The sequence below is a fragment of the Lycium barbarum genome, chromosome 9, assembly GCF_019175385.1.
Source record: "Lycium barbarum isolate Lr01 chromosome 9, ASM1917538v2, whole genome shotgun sequence".
NCBI classification, from domain to species: domain Eukaryota; kingdom Viridiplantae; phylum Streptophyta; class Magnoliopsida; order Solanales; family Solanaceae; genus Lycium; species Lycium barbarum.
Window position 1 is genome coordinate 115,061,451 of NC_083345.1, and position 25,320 is coordinate 115,086,770.

Here is a 25,320-nt window from a genome sequence, read left to right on the forward strand (position 1 = left end):
ATCTCAACCAATTCTAGTTAAGATAACACAAATACATTGACAATGAACATAAAAAATAGCACAATCGCAAGCAACAATATATATATGAATAGTAAACTAGTCGAATAAATCTGTCAAACTAGAGGTGAATGTAGACTACATACATGTGTCAAACTTATTAAGGATGAGGACAAACAACATTATTCTCTTAGGGCTATTTTTGAAGACTATAGATATTTATTTAATATCAACAAGGTCTTTTTAAACACATTTCGAGAGAGGTGAACCGATATACCAACTTTTAGTCAAACGAAGAGCACAAACATTATAAATATTTAATAATCTAGAAAATGAGCTCAACGATTTGAAGTTTCCTCTCTTGGATGATTTAAACGACATTATTTTTGAAACACCGTAACTTTTAGTACAAACCCATTTTGAATTAGCAGGATACTATTGACACAAGTACGAACTATAGCAAAGGCGAAGCTAGAATTTGATGAGGTTTGAGGGTTCCGAATTCAAACCCTTTAAGTTACTGGGTTCTATATTATTAATTCCTACATATTACATAAATTTTTCAAGGCAAATATAAAGTTTGAACAAAAGCTTGTGAGTTCGGCCGAACCCGTCTACGACACTATGGCTCCACCGCTGAGTTATAGTGGTGTTCCTGACTTATTCTCAAAAAACATAAACAAGAAACAATATAATGAATCTTTTTTCAGTCAAGAAAGTCAACTCTGTAAGAAGCGCAATGACACATCACATCCAAGAGAAGACCCTCACAGTTTTAAGACTCGAGTGCTTTAGAGTCGTAGTTATTTGTGACTATTCAAGAGGAACTTCTTGTACCAATAAGCAGATTTCTTGTAGTATCTTTTAAGTCCATTTTTGTAGTCAACAAAGGTGATGCCAAATCGGACAGTGAAACCAGCATCCCATTCATAGTCATCTAAGAATGACCATGCAAAATGTCCTTTCACATTTGCTCCCGCCCTGCCAATAATCAATGCAGCAATATATTTAAAATTCCACAAATAAAGGGTAGGGCCAGAATAAACACAAACAGAGATATAAAATACTCCCTCCATTTCAAAATAAATAAAATTTTCAGATTTTTTATTGGTCCAAAATAAGTGAACTTTTCAAATTTTAAGAGGTTATAAATTAAATCTTTTCAATATTGATTACTACCATTACTTAGATTTTTTTAATGGGTGTACCACACCCCAAAAATTCAATTATTAGGATTGGGGGAGTATGGACAAGGAAGAAAAAAAATCTTACTTTATGGCTTTTGATAGAAACCATAGGTGTCCCTCGTAATACCTTATCCTCAAATCATCTTTAAGGGCTTGTTTAAGTGGCAATGTGCTATTGTTTGCATCTGCCATTCCTGCAATATAATGTCAATATGAATATGTCTTTAGTTAAAAGACTAACACAATTAATTTGGTGAACTAAAAAGAAGAAAAAGGAAAAATCCTTATAGTTTAAAGTGGTGTTAATTGAAATTAAAACAGTACCATTTTCAGTGATGTAGATGGGGGGATTCTTGTATTTTTGCTTGATGTAAAGCATGAGATCATATATTCCTCTTGGATAAATGTATAGCCAATTCAGGGCAGTCTGCAAGCAAATAACAAAAAATATGGTTCACACTCCTATCAAATCCATAAACAAGTCAAATAAAAAAGGAAAAGAGAGAAAGAGTAGTACCGGTGTACCAATAGGCATTCCGTCCTTTTGTGCTGAATAATAAAATAGAAACTCATGTTAAGAAGGTTTTTGTGATATTTTAAGGCTAAACATATTTAACTTTTAATTAATAGTATTGTGAAGTCTTTGTCCGTACACAAAATAAAATTTCACAAATCGAGGATTTTTAATTCTCAATTTAAATCATTTTTGAAAAATATAAGCTTTATGTCTACTGGGAAAGAGTATTTACCCAGTTTAACCCAGTTTTCCTTAATTACCCGATTTAGCTGGTTTTCCTTAAATACCTCTTATACACTTTTACACATTGTTTACCGTAAGTGTATAATATCGTATAACGTTGAGTACCGTTTGTATAAGCACTGTTGCGAAAAAAAGTTTGTTATGCGAATATAAATTGAAAATATGGCTATGTAGGTGTAATATATTATGTTGGGTTGTATATTTTTGTAAAAATCCCTTTTTCTTATTTGCTTGATAAAATTGAGTCATTTTGGTTCCTTCACTAAGAAAAATTATTCAAATGTACTTAAATGTCAAAAATAATGAATAAAATTTGACTTACCAGTCATATCAACATGATTGTCTGTCGTGTAACTAAGATTAACCCTAGGGGCAGATAGCATTGGAGATGCATACTGAGTAGTATAGTAATTCATTCCTAAAAAATCAATTGACCCTTTCACCAATTTTTTTTGCTCAGGTGTGAATTTTGGGAGACGATGCCCTACATTAGCTCGCATGCTGGTTGGGTAGTCGCCATATGTAATTGGATCCAAAAACCTATACAAAATATATAGTGATTAATTGGATATAGAAATGGCATGAGCACTTGACAAAGCAACAAAAAATTGCCAAATTATCTCAAATTTTGCTCAATTCGTGAACCAAAGTATAAAGTAAATTAACTCTAATTATTTGTACTAAATATTGCTCCCTTCATCCCAAATTTTGTGAATGGATTCGAACAAACCACCTAGCTAGGTTGCAGTGTAAATTCGTGCATTGATTTTTCAAAATTCTTATAAACAAAAATTACAAATTTGAAAATCACATAATAAGTACAATAAATCGACATACTTAATAATTGAATATATATAAAAGAGTTTGGAAAATAATAATTAATGAAAATGTTTGACTTGTCAAATAGTAAAACCTTCACATCAAAAGGGGTGGGGGGAGTCATGTTAAGTGAATTTATTAAGGAACTCAACATTCTGATAATAACAAAGAGTTTGCAAAGGCACAAAAAAACAAGGGAGTATAGTGGGAAAAACTCACCATCCTAAGAAAAAATCAAGTGCTTTTAATGGGGCCTTGAGTCCCAGAGGAGTCTTGATTTTAGGCACGAACCAGTGAGTTACCAGAGTGACTCCTATCTGCCCTTTCTGAGCTTTCTGAAAGTTTTCAGAAAATACAAAATACAAATGTCAAATTGAAAATTTAAAAATATCAGCAAGCTTGTAGATCATTGAATAATTTATATACCCTACACAACTCTATTTGATATAAAAAGACAGAAATTAAGGATTTCAGCAGCGGGCTTGTTCTTTGATCTCATCTTGTAGCTTTATCTCATAATTATATTAGCCAATAGCCAATATTATATCACGGTTAATTAATTTTGGACTAAATGAAATTACTGTCACTCTCACATGGAACTGAATACCACACATACGAGATTAAATAAAGGACATATCTGCATGCTGAAAAAAAAAATTGATAGGCATAATACATAAACAGATCCTCAAATTTGGCCTCAACTGGTAAGTATTCTCTCCAACTTTGGGTGTGCACAAGTAGACATCTCAGTGTCTCCACTTTGTCAGTTGAACACTCCAACTTACTAAATGATCATCTAGACACCTCCAAATTTATGTGACACGTCAACGCCACGTCAGCATTTATGTTTGCGTGTTCAACTCTATACAAGTTGAGGTGCTTACTTGTGCACATCGAAAGTTGGAGGGTATACTTGCCAGTTGAGCCCAAATTTGAGGGCGTGTTTATGTATTATGATATAATAGACATGGGATCATCTGAAAAGACCAACTATGTACCAGTGGAAGGCTACCTTTTGTGAAATCTATGAAACCCATATTACGGTAAGAACGTATACGCTTACGTTTCTGTGATTCTCATTTTACGCTAGTCAAATTCATATTCTAGCTTTCTGGCTCATCACACCCTCGGGAGGATCACGCTTAACTATGTGAAAGAATTTGTGCATCCAAACTCAAAATGTTAATACAATGCGTGGAGTGTAGCCAGAGGCGGATCCAGGATTTAAATTTTATGGGTTCAATCCTGCGATTCTTAATATTAAACCCATTATATTTTTAAAATATGGGTTCATATATACTATTTATAACAATTTTGATAATTTTTTACACATAAATTTATGCTCCGTGTTGAAAGTTAGAGGTTGAACCTCCATCTAACATGCTAGATATGCCTGTGAGTGTAGCCGGGGATCATTTAAACCTCATTGAGAACCAAACACAACCAATGAGGAACAAGTGTATTCTCTAATACTGTCTGACACGTATAAGTCAGTTCTTAGGTAGATCGAAAAAGTGGACCTAATATGTAGATAAAGATCAAGCTCAATATAGACCGAAGAGTGAAATTGGAGCTAAGAAAAAAGTAGGCTTAGAAGTGGATCTGGAGCAAAGATTGTGACTCGATAGAGTGAACTGAAAAAAAAGAAAAGAATATAGAGCAGTTCGATGGGCTGAATTAACCGAGAAGCTCAGAGCATCACTATAAGTAAAATGAGAGATATTAAGTTATATACATTGTCAGTATACTCAACTATTTGCTCAATCAAGTCACTTTTATCTTTTGTTGCAAGTAACATGTCTTATTTGCAAAATTACAAATTTCATATTTTAAGTAACCTTCCTTTTAGATATTATTTTGGTAACTTAATAACATAAAAGAATCCTTACACTGACAATATATATATTACATAACTCAAAAAGAAAATAATTGTGTGCATTTTGTGACAGAATATATTATACTGACAATATATGGAGTATTACTTAAATCTTTATACATAAAATTGTGACGAATTTGTGACAGAAATAACTAATTTGGACAAATTTGGTGACAGTTATAATGACCTGTCACAATTCCATCACGAATTTGAGACGAAAATAATAATCCATCATAATTCCATCACAAATTTGTGACAGAAATATATATATGTCACAAATCCGATACAACTTTGTTGCGGAAATGAAACAACAACAACATATTCAGTATATTTTCACAAGTGGGATCTGTGGAGGATAGGATTACGCGGACCTTACGGCTTACCCCTATGTTGACGGAAATGAAAATCCGTCACTATATCTAGAAGGATGGACGTACCTGATATTTTTCTTTGTATACTTTGACAGCAGTTGCATGGGCAAGAAGCAAGTTGTGAGCAGCAATATATGGCTCAGTGGCAGAATCACCCTTTGTACAATTTCCAACATAACTGGAACATCTTCCTGGTGCAAAGGTACCTCTTGCATATCCGAACATGCTAAAGGATAATGGCTCATTTAAAGTAATCCAATGCTTTACTCGATCACCAAATTCTTTGAAGCAAATGTCTGCATAGTCACCAAAGTCTTTCCTGAACGCATCAGACACAGCTTGAACTTCAATTACCATTGAGATATATACTATTATATAAATAAATAACCAAAAGTGTGTTATTTCAGTAATATAAGATTTGAGATGAAATGTCATACAATATATTAATATGGTATTTTGGATTAGGTAACGGGTCTTTAGCTTCAAATTTCATTCCTAAGAAACCATAATTAATTAAAGGCTAAACACATAAGCGGCCCCTGAAACTTGTTACTATTTTTCATTTTGGCACCTCAAATAATGTCATTTCCTATTAGACACTTAATCTATGTTCAATATGTATCAATTGAACACCTCACCAACAACAGTCAATAAAATAAACCGAGTGTAATTCACTTGCGATGACGTGTCAAAAATGACAAATGAAACGAAGACACGTGGCATTTCGTCCAAATATTAAAGGATTTTTAATTTTAAAAAAAAAAGGAAAATCTATCTTTTCACTAAATTCACACCCCTCTCCTTCCAATCGTCTTCTCCACCCCTCACCTCTCTCCTCCTTCCATCTTTTGGAAAATTAACTTCTCCATTTTTCACCATAGTAGCAGGGGCGGCTTAACGAAATTGGTGGCCTAAAGTCGACCTTCAAAGGAGGCCCTAAATTTAATTAATAAAATTTATATATGATTATTTGATTTCTTTTCGTTTTTGTTTTGTAATGATCGTGTACGGTCTACCTTTATATCTTTAGCCATAGCGGATGTAATATGTAAATTTCGGATTTATCTGAATCCGATACTTTTAACACGGATCAGAGCATAAATTTATATATAAAGAATCACTAAGATTGCAAAAATAGTCAGTCTAACCCATAGTTTTACAAATACAATGAGTTCAATACTGAAGCTTAAAGATTGAACTCATAAAATTTAAATCTTGGATCCACCTCTAATCTTGATCATACTTGAACACTTGCTAGCTCCCGCCATCAAAACTATCTAGTAACTTTATTCACCAAGATTACGAGAATATGTTTATAACAAACATCACAGTATACATAATATTGTCAATTTATCTACATAAATTTAAATATTTATCTACATAACATTGCCTATTTTAAAAAAAAAAATAGACTATCATATTCCAAATACAAGCATAAACTAGTATCTTTTTAATAATAATAATAATAATAATAATAATTTCTACAATATAGATATACAATACCAAATAATGCTCCCTCCGTCTAAATTTATGTAGCACCATTTAACCGGGCATGTTATTTCAGAAATAAGGGAAGACTTTGTTATGCTTGTCAAATTATCCTTACTTTATTACCTCCATATTAAGTACATCTTTAAAGTTAAGTGAGACCAACGTATAATTGTCATCAACTTCTCTCTAACTTTTCTCTCTCTCAATGCTTTCAATTGATATTTTCAACAAGCAGCTTAACGACCCTCCGGACAAACAAAAAGAGTCGTTAGCTATGACTGACACACCCAACAGCCATTCGACAACTCAGCAGACCCCACCCCTCTTCCTTCCAAACGCAACGGATAATAGCACTGTTAAGAACTCCTTGCCGGAAAATATTACCAGAGTAACTACTCCTATCTCTTATTCAATCCCCAATCAAGAAGAAGGGCTAAATCTAGACAAAGATGATCTCTTCAATCTTGTTACCAACAATCCTATAAGCCTTGAAAGAAGTCATCTCCAGCAAAACTCAAGCATCCAAATTTCAAACCACAACACTAAATAAGCTTCAGGCACCACCACTAGCTACTGAAGGAAAGGGTGACGAAACTACAAACAAAATCATCCAGCACAAACATAAACCTGATCTTCCCAAAATCTCTTCAAATTTTTACCCACATATCAAAACAAAAAATAACCCCAAAACTCCCAATTCTGAAATTACCAAAGCCAAACATAAAAATAACAATGAAATACCTATAATTCGGCTACCAATTCCTTAATAGAGGATCAAAAAGGGGAACAAAACACAAACTATCATGTTCAATCGATGAATAATAACAACAAAACCAAAAAACCCTGTTCCTTCAAAGCCTTCCTTTGCCCTAGCGCTGGGGCTGAAGAGGCAGCATCCGTCAAAATTCAGCATGGAACTCATCTTGGTAAGCCGATAGTTTTTTTCAACTTTGAAGATTATTTTGGGCATTTGGCTAAGGACGGCAAATGGACTATAGTTGGTAGATTCGTTATGGGAGAGCCAAATATGGATGAATTAAGGAAACTCTTTGAGAGTTAATACCAAATGAAAGACACTGTCAAAATTGCCTTCTATGATTATAGGACTGTTTACCTTGATTTTAAAAATGAAACCGACTTAAATCACATATATTTCAAACCTTACATATACATTGGTGCTTATACTATGAAAGTCCTGAGATGGACTCCGGACTTTAAACCCGAACATGAAACCTCTATAGCGCCAATATGGATCCTAATACACAAACTTCCCTGGCATCTATTTAGATGGGAGATTATGTCAAGAATGGTTCAATCTATTGGTACTGTTGTTGCACCTGATCAGGCCATTTACTCTAAAACTAGAGGCAATGTGGCCAAATTAAAAGTGGAAATTGATCTACGAAAGCCAAAAGAAGATAGTATTTGGCTCGGATTTAAGAGACCTGATGGCACAAATGATGGTAAGTGGCTGGAAATTGAATATGAAGGAGCCCCATCATATTGCCAATACTGTAAAATGCAAGGTCATGAAGAGAGTTAGTGTAGAAACAAAGCTGCTGATATTGCCTTGAAAAAACAGGAGAAGGAAGAAGCAGCTAACAAAAATAACATGGTGGATAACGATGGTTTCCAAGAAGTCTCTAACAAAAAATCTACTAAGAAATATACTGGAATCACCATCAATGAACTAGACCCCTCAGCTCAGACCAAGAAACCACACACCACTATACCAGGTAAAGGAAAAAGTACTGCTGTACATGATACTGAGAAAGAAGGGAAACCACAAAAGAAGCAAAACAGGAGATATGAGGATACAACCCATCAGAAAGATCAAAACAAGACCTCTAAGACTCAAAGTAACAAACGGTACACCTCCCAAATCAATCATCCCACTCCCTCCAAATATATCCAGAAAATCACCAACAACAATCCCAAAACTCACACAGACAATACCAATGTCCAAAACAAACAAGAAACCACTCAAAAACCAAAGAAAAAAACCAAAAAACACCAAAAAAATGTCCACTGGGAAGATCAAGAAGAACTTAATGATGATGTACATGTAGCATCACCAACTCATATTCCCCAGAAGGATTAGACCATAATTATCCAAGCTAACCACATCAAAACTAGCTCTCCTATTATCAACAATACTAACTCCTATGCCACTAAAGAAACAAACCATGAAACTGATTCTAATGTTGTCCCTGACCATCGAGATAGCCCTGGTATTTCTGAAGATGATGTAAATTACACTAACTAGGAAGAAAGCACTGAAGAAGAAGAAGATTCCAATACTGATGACTATGAAAGTGTAGGAGAAAAGTCTTCTGATAGTGATGAGGAAGCCAATCAAGTGATAAACACCTTCAACTCTGTACCACCTAATATTGAAGTGGAAGAAATTTATGAAGAACTTGCTGATAATATGAACCTCTCTCCTATACCTACTCAAACTAGGGGAGGCAGAGCAAGAAGAGGAGGCAGACATGGCGCACATACTACTGTGACAAGATCACAGGCAAAACATACCAACTTTGCTTAATTTTCTATGATTAAGTCAATTATATGGAATGTGAGAGGTATTACCTCTCAAAGTGCCTTTGACAGAATGAAACAACTTAAAAGGAGACATAATATTGCCTTTATGGCTTTAATGGAGCCTTTTTGCCAAAGATCAAAAATCAATAAATTCAAAAGATGGTTAGGATATCATTTTGCTTATTCCAACTGTAATAACAAGATTTGGATTTTTTGCGATCAAATTTATGATTGCACCATCATTCAAGACACTGAGCAGCAAGTTACTTGTACCATCAATGCCCATGGGGATAGCATTATCATCACTGCTATCTATGCTAAATGCAAAAAATATATGAGAGAACCACTATGGGATGATCTTAGACATATGGCCAATAACATTAACATTCCTTGGTTGATATGAGGGGACTTTAACTGTGTGCTAGATGCAAGTGAAAAGAAAGGGGGAAATGCTCACAAAATGTTCGAAAGTATGCCTTTGATAAACTGCATTACTGATTGTTCTCTGATAGATCCGGGTTATATTGGTTCTACCTTCACATGGTGTAATGGAAAAGGATCAACACAAAGAATTTGGGAGAGGTTAGATAGAGCCTTCATAAATTATGAATGGTCTCAAAAATTTGTCAATACCACTATTACACGTCTTATCAGAACTGGTTCTGGTCATTCTCCCCACTTTATTACCATTGATTACACTCAACAGAATCACAAGAAGTACTTTAAATTTTTGAATCTTTGGGTGAATGAAACAGGTTTTCTTGATGTGGTAAAGCATGCTTGGAATATAGATATTGGAGGATCCTCCCTATGGAGATTTCATCTTAAGCTCAAAAACACCTGCAAGCAACTCTCTTAGTGGTCCAAAAACTGTGTTGGCAACATCTTTGATAAAACCAAAGAGCTTGAAAGGAACATTGCTGAGCTTGAAAATAATTGTCTACAAGTTAATAGTGATATTAACATAATGGAGCTGAATAGGGTCAATGCACAATTGATTATGCATACAAAAAAGGAAGAGGCTTATTGGAGACAAAAAGCTAGGATGAAATGGTTTCAAGAAGGCGAGGCTAATACTAGACTCTTTCACTCCATCATTAATGCAAAAAGAACCAGATTAACTCTCAAGAAGATAAAAAGGGAGGACAATAGCTGGGTTGAAGGGAATGATGCTATAGCCAATGAAGCTGTTAACTTTTTTGAAAATCGGTTTACTGATCCAAAGCTCCAGAGGGACTTTTCGATCCTAAATTGCCTTTCAAAAGTTATCAATGAAGAGGAAAATATTATGTTAAATGAGAATCCTTCGATTGATGAAGTTAAAGAAGCTGTTTTCTCCCTCAGTGCTGATAGTGCTCCAGGTCCTGATGGACTTTCTGGAAGGTTTTATTATCATTGTTGGGACATCATCTCCACTGATCTATATGCCATGGTCTGTGAATTTTTTGCTGGTTCTCAACTTCCCAGATCCTTCACTCACTCATGCCTTATTTTGATACCAAAATTTAGGAATCCACAGAGATTTACTGAACTGAAACCTATAAGCCTCAGTAATTTTAGCTGCAAGATCATCTCTAAACTGCTAAACACTAGGCTCTCTAAAGTCATTCACAAGATTGTGTCCCCTAACCAAGCAAGTTTCTTGTAAGGCAGATCAATCCCCTAACCAAGCAAGTTTCTTGTAAGGCAGATCAATCTCAGACAATATCCTTCTTACTCAAGAAATGGTACACAATATTAAGAAAGACAATATTAAGTGTAATGTAGTGCTCAAACTTGATATGACCAAAGCATTTGACAGAGTAGACTGGAAGTATCTATGCCAGGCAATGAGGAAATTTGGTTTTTCTGAACATTGGGTTGACATGATATGGAGGCTTCTATCCAATAATTGGTATTCCATCAATATAAATGGAGAAAGACATGGCTTTTTCAACTCTGGTAGGGGCATTAAACAAGGGGACCCTATATCCCCTTCCCTATTCATTATTGCTTCTGAATTGCTCTCTATTCTAATGGACCAGCTTAAAAATGAAAGCTTCATCCCTTACTATCTCAACAGAGGTTGTCCTATTATTACCCATCTCAGGTTTGCAGATGACACTATTTTGTTTACTTCAGGAGACCTTTAATCTATTATTGCTATGATGAACAAATTGACTCTATATGAAGAATGTTCAGGACAACTCATTAACAAGAGTAAATCTTATTTTCTGGTGGGGCCTGACACTTTTCTGGTGGGGCCTGACACTTCCCCTTTCATTATTGAAGACATAAAGCATTTGACAGGTTTTAATCACTCTCACTTCCCATTTACCTATTTAGGAGCTCCTATCTATATTGGGAAGAAGGAAGTAATTTATTTTGGAGAAATTGTCTTTAAAATTGCCCATAGGATGCAAGGTTGGCAAGGAAAAATGTTATCTCATGCTAGCAGAGCTGTTCTCATTAAAGTTGTCCTCCAATCCATCCCTCTCCATATTATGTCGGTCATCCAGCTTCCGAAAACCACCATGAAGCACATTGAAATGCTAATGGCCAACTTTTTCTAGAGTGACCTTGCTAGAAAGAAAAAAATACATTGGATTGCTTGGACAAAACTTATCCTTCCTACTAGTGAAGGAGGAATAGGTTTCAGATCAATACAAGACATCTCATAAGCCTTTGGTGCCAAGATGTGGTGGAACTTCAAAACTAGTAACAGTATCTGGAGACAATTTCTTGAAGCTAAGTACTGCCCTAAAGCTCATCCTGTTCACAAAAAATGGGCCCTTGGGCAATCACATGTATGGAAAAGTCTTCTTAACTCGAGAAAAACAAGTGAGAAATACATCTTGCGGAATGTTGCAAATGGAGATATTTCTTTCTGCTGGGATTATTGGATAGGCAATGGTCCTCTAGCTCAATAGCTCCCAATTGCTTATAGATCCAAGAAGATCAAAGTCTCTGATTTCGTCCTTAACAGAGTGTGGAACTTAACCAAGCTTCACAATATTCTCCCTGATCAGGTGGTTCATCAGATAAGGGATATTATTATTCACAATAACAGGGCGGACTTTCCTGTTTGGACTCCTAGCACTCAAGGGAAGTTCACTACTAAATCTGCATGTCAAATCCTGAGAAGAACCAGAAACAACTCATTCATTGCTGCCAACATTTGACATTCAAGACTGCCTTTCAAAACTTCTTTCTTCATGTTGAAGTTACTAAGAATGAGATTGCCTACTGATGTTGCTCTTGAAAAGTATAATGTTCATGGACCCTCCAGATGCTTATGCTGCAAAGTAGGTCACCTTGAAAATATTGATCATTTATTTAGGCAAGGAGAGCTGGCTAGCTCTATTTGGGATTTCTTCTCAAACTCTTGTGGTATTCCTATTAGACAGGGCAGAATCAGAGATACTTTGATGACTTGGTGGCTTAGTATCACCAAAAACAAAGTTCATGCAACTCTCATTCAATGTTTGCCCTCTATCATTTGTTGGATGATTTGGAAAGCTAGGTGCAACCATAAATTTGATGACATCAAAATTACTACTAGTGGGGTTATTTGTCAAGTCATTCACTTTTTTAAATGTTGCTCACTGCCCAGTATCCTACTATCCATCTTACTCAGGAATGGACTCAGATCTTCCTTTATATTAAAAATCTCAAGCCTAGAATCAACATCAAATGTCTCAGATGGAATTCTCCTAGCCCCGGTAGATTCAAACTCAACACTAATGGCTGTAGTTAAGGTAATCCTAGTAATGCTGGTGGAGGGGGTATTCTTAGAGATGCTACTGGCTACATGATCATGGCATTTTCCAACTTTTATGGCCACTGCTCCAACAATATTGCTGAGGCAAAGGCCATTCTCTATGGACTTCAATGGTGAATCAACAATGGCTACTATGATGTTGATGTTGAATCAGACTCTCAAATCATCATCAACATGATCAATCGCACCACTAATACCACTTGGCAAATCAACCATATCATCAATGACATCAACTCCTTGAAGATGCAAGGAAATAAACAACATTGCAGATGCAACTTCCAACACTGATATAGGGAAATACACAACATTGCAGATGGCCTGGCCAATTTAGGTGAAAGCACAAGGCAGAATACAATCTTCACACAGGATTTGACTCTTCCTTTGAGAATTAAAAACTGGTTGAAGAATGACATTTTCAATTATCCAACCTTCAGAATACGTGCTCAGAAGAAGAACTTTACCTTTGATCATGGCTAAATCATCTTGCTACTATAGTAGCACCAGACATTTGTCCAACAACAACCATGCTTTTATAGCTTTCTGCACTTCCTTATTTACTAGCTTTAATATAGGGAGAATCTTGTACAAGGATGAACTCTTCATCCTCTTATCTCTCAGGGTGACATTGATAAATGCCTCCACCCACATTTTGTTACCGTAACTTATGTTACCACTTTTGAAGGAAATAAAATGATTAGGATCGAGGCCTAATCTCACCATAATGGTGGTTGAATTTAAAAAAAAAAGTGAAATCCAATAACGGTAAAATAGAGATGATGCCATTAAATAATTACCAAATAAGGAAAGATGACATTCATTTTGAGACGAACTAAAAAGGAAATAGTGTCTCATAAATTGAGACGTTGAGACGAACTAAAAAGGAAATAGTGTCTCATAAATTGAGACGGAGGGATACAAAAAATGGGGCCCTTTGTATGGGGCCTAAAGCAACTGAAGCAGTTGCTTCCCCCTGAGCCGGCCTTGCATAGTAGCTGTTCTTCCAGGTTTGACCATTTTCTAGATCTCTTCCATAATATTATAATACATGAACATCCACATACAGTGGAGATCAATTCTACTCAAATGCAGAGGAAAGAAGGACGTTATTAGGTTAACTTCATATTTTCATGATAAATGCCTTGGTAATTTCTGATAAATGTTTGTATGATGATGCCTTGTCCTTATATTCGCCCTTAAATTTGCAATTTAGTTGATGCTTATTAAATTACGGACTCCTCCATCAACACTGTAAGAGGAATAATGAATTATTTAATATGTAATGATTCTTTTACTTCAAAAGCTGCAATTGTTTGGTGAGAAAAAAATGAAATGAAAATGGCAAAAGAGGCCTCCATTGATGAAGGGTTAAATACGGTGTAGAAGATAAGAAGGGGAAAGGAAAAAAATAAAACATCAATAGACACGTGTCTTTTCTGGCCAACTTTATATTGTCAAAAAGTTGTAAGAAATTAAAATATGGATCATTCACGAGCTAAAAATTTGTGAAATACACTTATAGTGACATGTCAGCATATTGTGTTCAATTGACATGCTTTGAACACATACTAAGAACTCGTTTGGTAGGAAGTCTTAGTTAAAATAATCATGATATTAGATGTGGTATTATTTTATATCATGTTTGATTGACATTTTGAGGTATGTATAACTAATACATGAATTATTTAATATACCAAAGGGTGTATTATCTTATCCCACCACCACCACAGGATAACTTATCCATGGATAGCTAATCCATGTATAAAAAAACTAAAATGACAAAATTAGCCTTGTTTTGTTTCAAGAAACCTATAAAAGGCCAATCATCCAAAGATATAATTGTAACAAATTATTTCTTAAATTTTAAAAATAAATAAATATTCAAATGGTATCTTTTGTGTCCAATTTTAGTGCAATGAACCAAACACCAACAAAAATAATCCTTGTATTACTAATTCATGTATTACTAATCCCTACATTACTAATCTCTGCATTATTAATTGTATAACTTGTCTTTGAAGAAAATGACCCATAAGTGTTTAATAGGAAATAACATAAGTTGAGGTGCCAAAATGAAAAATAGTGTCAAATTTAAGGGGCTGCTTATGCATTTAGCGTTAATTAAATATATTCACGTGTTTGATTCATCAAAAAGAAGGTCAAATCCATCGCCAGCCCCTCATAGTTGTCCACTTCTTTCACTTGAACACCTCAAGTGACCTTTGTTCTATTTAGACACTTCAGGTGGACAACTCATGTTCCATTTAGGCACTTTTCGTTGACATAGTAATTTGGGTGAGTTTCACGTTAAATAGACGCGTGAAAATGTTATTTTGAAGTTGGGAACATATTTTTCTTAGTTTTTAACTATTTTCTTTTTGGTTCTTTTCTTTATTTAGTTATGGGGTCCCACACACCCTCTTCCCCACACTTCTCCAAATTTCTAAAAAAATGGCAGCCCTTTTCCCTAAACTTCTCCTTCTCCAAATTTCTTAAAAATATGAAATTAAAAGTTGGTGGACCTTATTAAATTGTTAAGAAATAAGGAGCAATTATAAAAATATCATCAAAAGCCATACATTTTCTTGATTGATTGTTATGTACCCATCATTGTTCTTGTCAAATATTGCAAAACACTCTTTAACTCAACCTTGTTATGACTTTGAATTACTACTAATGCTCTTCTGTTCAGCCGTAGTTGCTGAACTTAAATTTGAGTTCTTGAAAAGAGGAGGTTGAGATGGAGTTTAAGTTTTGAAAAACCCATATCCTTTCTTTACTTTTTTTTTTGCTGATACATAATATGTTTATTGATTTAACTTGCTGCATTAAAAAATTATTGGAGTAGAAGGTTGGATATTGGTGGTGGTGTTGCGGTGGCAATGTGGTGGTGGATGGGGGATGGAGGAAGTGTTGAGAAGGAGAGATAAACAAGAAGAAGTGAAAAACAAAAAATTGCAATGGTGGGGATCTGGTGAAGAAGACGCAGGAGGGGGGGGGGGGGGGGGGATCTGGTGAAGAAGACGCAGGAAGAGAGGGGGGTGGGGGTGGGGGTGGGGGTGGGGGGGAATCTAGTGAAGAAGACTCAGGAAGAGGGGGGAGGGGTGTGAATAGAAATTCTCAAGAAAAATAAATAAAACGTTTTTTTTATTTTTGTAAAAAGAATAAAATTTCCACGTGTCCCATACAAATTCGTTTATTTTTCCACATAAGAGGCGCTGGGCAACACGCGCTTCAGCTAATTTTGAAATTGTGCAAAAAGTGCCTAAATGGAACATGAGTTGTCCACCTGAAGTGTCTAAATGGAATAAAGGTCACTTGAGGTGTTCAAGTGAAAGAAGTGGACGACCACGAGAGGCTGGCGATGAGTTTGGCCCAAAAAGAATCAAACATAACACATGAAGACATGAAGTGATATGTTCGGACATAACATAATAAAGTGCTTCCTCTGTTTCAATTATGTGACACACTTCTTCTTCTTTTTTATATTTTTATTTTTTTAAGTTTGTTCTAGGAAGAATGTCATTTTTTTATAATTAATTATAACTTAATTTTAAAATTCCCTTTTACCCTAATGAAATGATCTATAGTCAGATAAATGTATAAGATTTATTACAAACCTTGAATTTCAAAAGTCTTTCTTTTATTGTTAAATTTTGTGTCATGTTAAACGGTGTCACATAAGTTAATTAGAACGGATGGAGTAATTAAAATTGCGATATCTTGTTTTGTCACACAATTTCATCAAGTGCTTGTGTGTAATTCTTTTGTGAAAAAAAAAAATGAAAAGTTTTGATTTCTAATTGAATACTTTATTGTCTTACGCAATTTTGGAACTCAGAAACCCTCCATATTCATCCTCAAGGGCATGTGGTGTGTCCCAGTGGAAAAGCGTCACATATGGCGTCAAACCTTGAAAGAAAAGAAAAGTTAGAAACCTAATTATGATGGTTTCTCAAAGGGGTGATATTAATTAAAATTGAGATAAAAGTTATTAGTACGTACCATTGGAGATAAGTTCATTGATGACATTGCTGTAGAACTTGATGCCTTCTGGATTCACTCCTTGGCTTACCTTCCCATCTAAAAGCAAAGTTTCAGTTCAGCAATGGACAGATCAACTAGAGTATTAGTTTAACCCTTCTTTTTCTTTTCATGAATTACACCAAAAACCCATGTGATATGACACAATTATATATATATATATATATATATATATATATATATATATATATATATATATATATATATATATATATTCCTTTGTATTCTAAAATTGAGTACTCACACCCGTTATATTATGAAAATTATACATAAATATAATGATGTTATCTCTATTTGTAAAAAGAATATATTTAAACTCTTTATTTAATGATAATGTCACAGAAAGAAGATTATATATATATATATATATATATATATATATATATATATATATATATATATATATATATATATATATATATATATATATTCATTTGTATTCTAAAATTGAGTACTCACACCCGTTATATTATGAAAATTATACATAAATATAATGATGTCATCTCTATTTGTAAAAAGAATATATTTAAACTCTTTATTTAATGATAATGTCACAGAAAGAAGATTTACCTAACTAAATAAATTTAAGATAATCTGAAATAACTAAAATAAAGATGAGAAAGTCATATGTAATCAAATATTATAATTTCAAAGAGATACGAATATCGTACATGTTAAAAGTGCAAGAAAGTTCTAATTATTACTCCCTCCGGATAAAAAAAAAGTCCACTTATTTTTTTCTTGGATAAAAAAAAAAGAGTTCACTTAGCAAATCAAGAAAGAATTAACCTTGTTTTTCCATATTTTCCCCTATTAAGTATTATATGATCAAATCCTAATGCCTATTTAATTAGGAATAGTTTAGTCAAATTACCTATTTTTGTCTAGGAGTTAGTATTTTCTTAAGGGATGTGCAAATGGCTAAGTGGACTCTTTGTTTGATCCGGAGGGAGTAATAATTGGTACTCCCTCCGTCCTAATATATGTGATGTAGTTGATTGGGCACGAAGTTTAACAAATAAAGGAAGACTATTTAATCTTGTGGTCTAAAATAAGTCAAAGATATTTGTGTGGTTATAGGTTATCTCGTTAAGTGTAAAAGGTGATATTTAAAGTTAAATTATTGTCAAATAAAAAAATGTGTCATTCTTTTTAAGACTGACTAAAAAATAAATTGCGTTATATGAATTGACACAGATGGAATAAATATTATGAAGTGGTAACTCGTACATTTCCTATTACGAGTTTTCAAAGATTCATCATTCATGTCTAGAAAATGTTTATTCTATCTTTTTTATTAAAGGTTTTCAATAAAAATATATATCCTCTTAAATTACATAAAATTAAGTACGCGTGAACTTTCTATTGTGATCTAATGTCTTTTTCAAATAATATTTAATATACTTAGTTATAGATATATATGCGTCAATTTTTTTAAAAAAAATAATCACATTGTATACGGTAAAACCGAAGGTAAAAAATCAAAGAAAACTATTGTTGTTCCTAGGCGGGCAGTCGGAGTAAAAACGAGATCGCTAAACCTCGGGGTACAGTCGAAGGAGTCAGAGTCCATGAAATCGGTGATCTGCTCAATAGGACATCGGAAATCGAAAGAGTGTTGAAGAGCGAAAAGACTCCGAGCTCGAGGGAAAGATACTCGGCACAAGTTCGAAGGATGCGCTACAAGTCAGGTTTCACACAACCAGTCACGCCGTCCTTTGCGCTGACACTCGTACGGGATCTCTGACATCCGTACGATGCGCAATTTTATGATTTTTAGGATTTTTCTTAAAGGGCCTTTTAGGGTTGTTAAGAGGCCCACCTATTTTTTATTATAAAGAGGGGTGAACCCCCCTCATTTTGTGGTTAGGTTTTTTAAGAAATACACCCTAGTGTGGAGGTATGAGAGGTTGGCCATGGATGGTTTCAGACGAGGTAGGGGTAGGCTAAAGAAATATTGGGGAGAGGTAATTAGACACGACATGGAGCAGTTACAGCTTACCGAGAACGTGACCTTAGATAGGAGGGTTTGGAGGACCCACATTAGGGTAGAAGGCTAGTAGATAGTCTCATTATCCTGTCTTATTAGTAGTCGCATTATCGTAGTATAATTTCTTGTGCTCTGATTTATGCTATTATCTGTTATTTCCTGTCCTTTGATTATTCTATGTTATCTGTGTCGCTTGCTTTACTTCATTTCCATATCGCTTTGAATCTCTTAGCCTTATCTGACCTCTTTTTATGTTTTTTATTGAGCCGAGGGTCTTTCGGAAACAGCCGTCCTACCTTGGTAGGAGTAAGGTCTGCGTACACTCTACCCTCCCCAGACCCCACGTTGTGGGATTTCACTGGGTTGTTGTACTCTTTGTAATATTCTAGATCTTAGCTCAAGCTTTCTGTATTTGGCTCGGTATAAAAATTGTACATTCCGAACCGAACCAAATCAACTGTGACGGATAACTTATTGCCTGAAGCTATTTTTCTCTTTTTGCTCATTCTTATATTGCTTGCTATTTCATGTTACTTCACGTTAATCACTAATCAAACCACATATCCTTTAAACCGCGTACAAATTTATTTATTACCATTTTGAGGGTAAACACACATAACACCTTAAAGTAAAATGAAAATATTTTAAAGCTAAATGTTTGTGTAAGCTTATAGGGAGTATAAGAATTTGATTTTAAAAATACAATGGAAATATTTTTAAGCTAAGGCCTCGTTTGGACATGGTTTGAAACCATGTTTCGACATGCAATTTGGATATTTTAAGGAGTATTTTCTCTTATAGATATAAAAACCCCACAAGTTGTGAAAACTATCAAAACATTCTCAATTCTTATACAACCTTACCAAATGAGCAGGTCATAGTTCATAATAAAATTAATACGCTAATTCATAACAACCGGCTCAAAATTAATACTAGAAGACCTTTCTAAAAATACAATATCAATTGATCAAATTTTAGTTCAATAAATAAAATTAAACTATGGGTCTTTTTTTTAAAAAAATAAATGGTTGGTAGACATAATAAATTTGGTCAAAGTTAATGAGATTGGTAAATGATTGATGGGGTAATTGTTAAAAATATCTACTAACTTATGAATCTTTTTTTTTTTATAAAATATAAACTTATGAGTTATATTTTATATTTAAAAAAATTGAAACCATGATTTCAAACCATGCGTAAAAACGCATGTCCAAACGCTCAAACCATGGTTTCAAAACTCATGGCCAAACGCCTACTAAATGTTCGTCTGTAAGCTTATTTAGTTTGATGTTTTTTATATATGTTGATTAAGTGAGTTTGCATGTACAGGAAAGTATCCTTACGTGGTAAAATTCGAGACCAGGAGATGGACAATCTGAATGCCTGCATCCCAACTTCCTTAAGTAGACCTATGTCTTCCTGTAGCATTTCTCAATAATGTCAATGCTCGTTACGTTTAATTTAGGGATCTCAATACTTTTATTCAGTTAGCTACTAAAACTTTTATGCGCAGTCAATATATAATAAATGTATAAATCAATATCAAAGTGTACAATGATTATACATTTATTATATAATAATTACATTGCATACTCGATCAGTAACTTATTGTAAAAAAAAAAAAAAAAAAAGAGAAAGTATTTTTGTTGTGCACTTCCCTGGGATGCTGTGTAATGTTAAAAGTCAGTTAATAATTTAAGCATAAATACCAGTTAAAAAATATCTAATTGGGTCCTGCCATATATACCTTGTAACGGTGATAGAAATCAACAGCGACATCTCCGGTTGAACGGTCAGCAATTTTTTCTGTAATTTAAGGATTATAAATTGTTAAGAGAGGGCAATTACTCTAAAAGACTAAAACTGAATAAACTATTATAAATCCAGTTAGGAGCTGAGAATATGCTGGTAGGTTATATCCATGACATATGACGCTTGATGGGTGCTATAACTAGAATATCATTTTGCAGAGTTTGGGGCTAAAATGCTAGCATTTCACAAGGATGTCAATTATATAATACAGCTAAATAAACAGAAACATCTCGCACTGTCACAAAGATCGATTATGAAAATAAATACTGACAGTTTGTCAATAGGAGATTGAAGCACGCAGCAGCAGAGCCAAAAATTTAATAAAGGAATTCGAAAATATGGATATGTTGTGTACAAACTTCAAACACCGCTTTGGTTTTAATTGGGATAAATCTTGTTTTCAAATACTCCACTTTTGCCTTAGATATGTGTGACAGAAAAAGGGAAACGACTTTAGTGTGATAAATTTAAAGTTGAGTGACTTTTATGTGATAAAAAATAGAAAAACAATTGTTGTGTGATAAACTGTTATGAAACAAAAATAGAATAGTAATTTTTGTGTGATGAATTCAAAGTTGAATGAGCACTCGTGAAATTTACCTTTTTAATATTCAATTTATTATATCATATTGCTGTTTAAAATAGTTAGCATGACATAAAATTGAATAAAATTTATAAGTATTAGAGTGTATTTCAAAATGAACATTTTTGAGTATATTATTTTGGTTGTCCGGGCACACTGCGTAAATTCCTCTTTAATACTGTGTGGTAGCTTTCTCTCCGAGTAATGAAACACACCTCATTATCTAGAACTATGATACATGCTCGGCCATTTTAGATAAATACCCCTCTCCGTTTCAAATTGTATGTCCTGGTTATTAAAAATGATTGTCTTACATTATTTGTTGTTTTAGAAGTTCAAGGCACAATTAATTAATTTTTCTCCATCCTTTGTAGAATTTTGTGATTAATGAAGATGACATATAAATAGAGTAAATATTTAATGGAAAGCGATTATAACTTAAACATAAATAAGGATAAATTTAGTTAAATATCTCTCCTAATTAATATTTCTTAAGGGGCTTGAAAAACAAAAAATACTACAAATAATTTGAGACAAGAGAGTAGTACGTGATTGATAATCCACGTTAATATGTACATAAAAAATAGAAAAGCAATTGTTGTGTGATAAACTGTTATGAAACAAAAATAGAATAGTAATTTTTGTGTGATGAATTCAAAGCTGAATGAGCACTCGTGAAATTTACCTTTTTAATATTCAATTTATTATATCATATTGTTGTTTAAAATAGTTAGCATGACATAAAATTGAATAAAATTTATAAGTATCAGAGTGTATTTCAAAATGAACATTTTTGAGTATATTATTTTGGTTGTCTGGGCACACTGCGTAAATTCCTCTTTACTACTGTGTGGTAGCTTTCTCTCCGAGTAATGAAACACACCTCATTATCTAGAACTATGATACATGCTCGGCCATTTTAGATAAATACCCCTCTCCGTTTCAAATTATATGTCCTGGTTATTAAAAATGATTGTCTTAAATTATTTGTTGTTTTAGAAGTTCAAGGCACAATTAATTAATTTTTCTCCATCCTTTGTAGAATTTTGTGATTAATGAAGATGACATATAAATAGAGTAAATATTTAATGGAAAACGATTATAACTTAAACATAAATAAGGGTAAATTTAGTTAAATATCTCTCCTAATTAATATTTCTTAAGGGGCTTGAAAAACAAAAAATACTACAAATAATTTGAGACAAGAGAGTAGTACGTGATTGAAATAATCCACGTTAATATGTACATATGGTTGGACAATTATAAATTATATTATACGTCAAAGTAAACTGTACTAGTATATTTTTTTCTAAAAAAAAAAAAAAAGCATTATGACGATGCGCCGGCGCTGTTCACGCCATATTTTAATTGCTGAACACGTCACCTAGTAGATCTGCTGAAGAAAGTCTATAGTTTGATTAATCATTGATTAATTACAAGCTAACTACACACGCTAGCCAATGGCAAAATTGAAAGTTATTCTTCATGTTAATTGATAAGAACCATGAACATAATAGCAAAGTCACATTCCAGAGAACGTATCTCCAGTGGTGATCAAGTTATTTGTTATATACTTAGCTTCAGCTCGGAGACATTCTACTAAATCATTATCGACAACTCGTTTATTATTTCTTACCTGTAACCTCTTTGTGCATCTGGGCTACATATTGAAGGGACGTGCGGAGGATAATTGTAGAAATTTTAGTTCCGTAAGAAACAACTTGTCTAGTTGGGAAATCAGATGCGTAGAAAATCCATTTGTACGAGGAAATCAAATGTACATCATTGGTACCACTGTCAATAACTGATACAGTGCTATATATGAGATCCAAGGTCTGTCAGAGTCCCAATTGGTCGAGCCTTCCTACTAATCTTAATTCTACGACAAGTGCAAAGTACAGTATAGATGAGAAAATCATCAGCTCACTGGGAGGTGATCATAGTTTTGTATTAATAAGAGACAGGTCACATAAACCAAATAATTTTTTCCAAAATGAAAGATCGGTATTAATCAAGCATATTATTGTTGATATTAAACATGAAATTACTTTAAAATAAATTAATCGACTAATGGTTAAGGTAGAGAGGATAGAGAAAAACCTGGGTGCTTGTGCGTGAAAGTATCCCATATACTAGGTCCCCTACCTCCTTGACGAGCTGCTCCTTCAATCTGCTTATCCAAACAACAAAGATAGATAAATCAATCTTAGCATATATATTATGGTATAACATTTTCATTAGGTATAGATTATTGTATCTGCTTTTTGATTCAGTAAATAAATCTATACTTACTTGGAGTACAATAAACTAAAAGCAATTACGTAATCGGATACAGACAGATTAAACCAATCGATCAACATTCAGTTAGTCGGTCTGAGTGTGGGGGATGCAGAGGAGAATTCAAGATCCAGATTTAGTGGGTTTAGATTGAGTGTAATCCCATTCTACTCTCTTTGTTCCATTTTATGTGATATAGTTTGGATTTCCAGGGTCAAACTGAAAAATATTTGCCCAATTTATTCGTAAGCCCTTTAAATACTTTAAAGTGTTAATTATTGTGACTTATACTAGTACTTTTATGTAGTTTCTAAATATGTAAAAAAAAAAAAATTCAAAAAACGTAAAGATTGTATGTCTGACTTCACGATCAAATTATAATAAAGAAGTTTGACTCTTGAAATCCGAATTGTATCACATAAATTGGGAGATAGAGGGAGTATATATCAAACATTTTTATTACTTTTTACATATGTATACATGATTTGAATCGAAAGTTATGAGCTCATCTGAAATCTGACCCACAGAATCTGCTTTAGATGCGTCTACATCCTGCTCTAATACCATGTTAAAATAAAGATAGGGATGAGAATTTATAGAGATAAGAATAATGGGAGAATATTTTCTGTTTTGTATTCATCATAATGACCCCCTTCTATAAAAGAAAGGTCTTCCTTCTCCTAGTCTAATAAGGTAACCCTATTTTAATAGGATTTCATATTTTATATTACCATTATTACAATTTACCATGAATAAAATTATCACAAATAGGGTTCTATAGCTACGTACTAGGGGTGCATGTGAATTTTTTTTGGGGGGGCTTTGTATTAAAGTTATAGTACCTGGTAAGCAGCTGAAGCAGCACCAAATATGAAATCAGAAGGGAAACTAGTCCTGTTAAATGGAGCGGTGAAGCGCTTTGCCGGGACTGCAGCACCATTAGTAAGAGCAAAAAGATGAAGAATTACTAGAAGGTAAAAGGAACAGAAACTAAAGAGTCTTCTGATATCCATTGTTGGTTTGCTTCTTTTAATTATGCTGCAAGTTCTTGTTTATGCAAGGGCCCTTATATATAGGCAACTAAGCATATATTGAAAACAACACCGGTGTCATACAATATTACAGAATCTCCAGTTTGTACACGTTCAGTTCGTGCATAGTTTCCTATTCTCTCTAGTGCAAATTTTTTATGGCATATATATTAGAAGTTATAGGCAAACTAACCTATGTATTAACCAAATGGAACAAAAAACAAAAAGCCTTGTTTAAGGATATGAAAAGGATGTTAATTCAAGCAAAAAATAAACTTCTAGCCTCGTAACCTCATGGACGGACTCTACTCATCAAATTTAAGCTCGATCACCTATTATGTCGAAGAAATCAGCCCAGTCACATGTATATATCACGAAACAAGTGCCCTGACAAGAAGATATAGTCCACCCGCTAAAATCAAATAATTGAATGTAAATTAAGGACTTAGAATCAAAGATCAATTCTCGCACTCATAAATGAACTCTCATACATACACAAACAACCATAGGCTTGACCATTATGTACATCCCTACTACTCCCTCCGTCCCAAAAAGATTGACACTTTTCGCTTTTTGAGAGTCAAACGAGTTGTTATTTGACCCTAATTTTTGCATGTGTTTTTTAAATATTTTAAATTATTAATTATGGTGATTTATAGTACTTTTTACATAGTTTTCAAATATGTAAACTTTATATCGAAAAAAAATTAAAGATTCTATGTTCAAACACACGGTCAAAGTTAAGAAGTTTGACTCTCGAAAAACGAAAAGTGTCAATCTT

General features: G+C 33.7%; 1 protein-coding gene across 1 annotated transcript; it reads right to left on the reverse strand.

Annotated features, from left to right (window-relative positions):
• Positions 1–413: 413 nt before the first annotated feature.
• On the reverse strand, positions 414–24,537 carry LOC132609534 (beta-glucosidase 12-like). The gene is made up of 13 exons (XM_060323574.1): positions 24,351–24,537; positions 23,332–23,401; positions 20,584–20,642; positions 20,180–20,255; positions 16,808–16,885; positions 16,627–16,714; positions 5,077–5,329; positions 2,983–3,098; positions 2,267–2,484; positions 1,702–1,733; positions 1,509–1,611; positions 1,270–1,378; positions 414–978 (listed from the first exon to the last, which is right to left on the reverse strand). The coding sequence occupies exons 1-13, from the start codon at positions 24,519–24,521 to the stop codon at positions 801–803; spliced, it is 1,551 nt and encodes a 516-aa protein (XP_060179557.1). The 5' UTR covers positions 24,522–24,537; the 3' UTR covers positions 414–800.
• Positions 24,538–25,320: the final 783 nt, after the last annotated feature.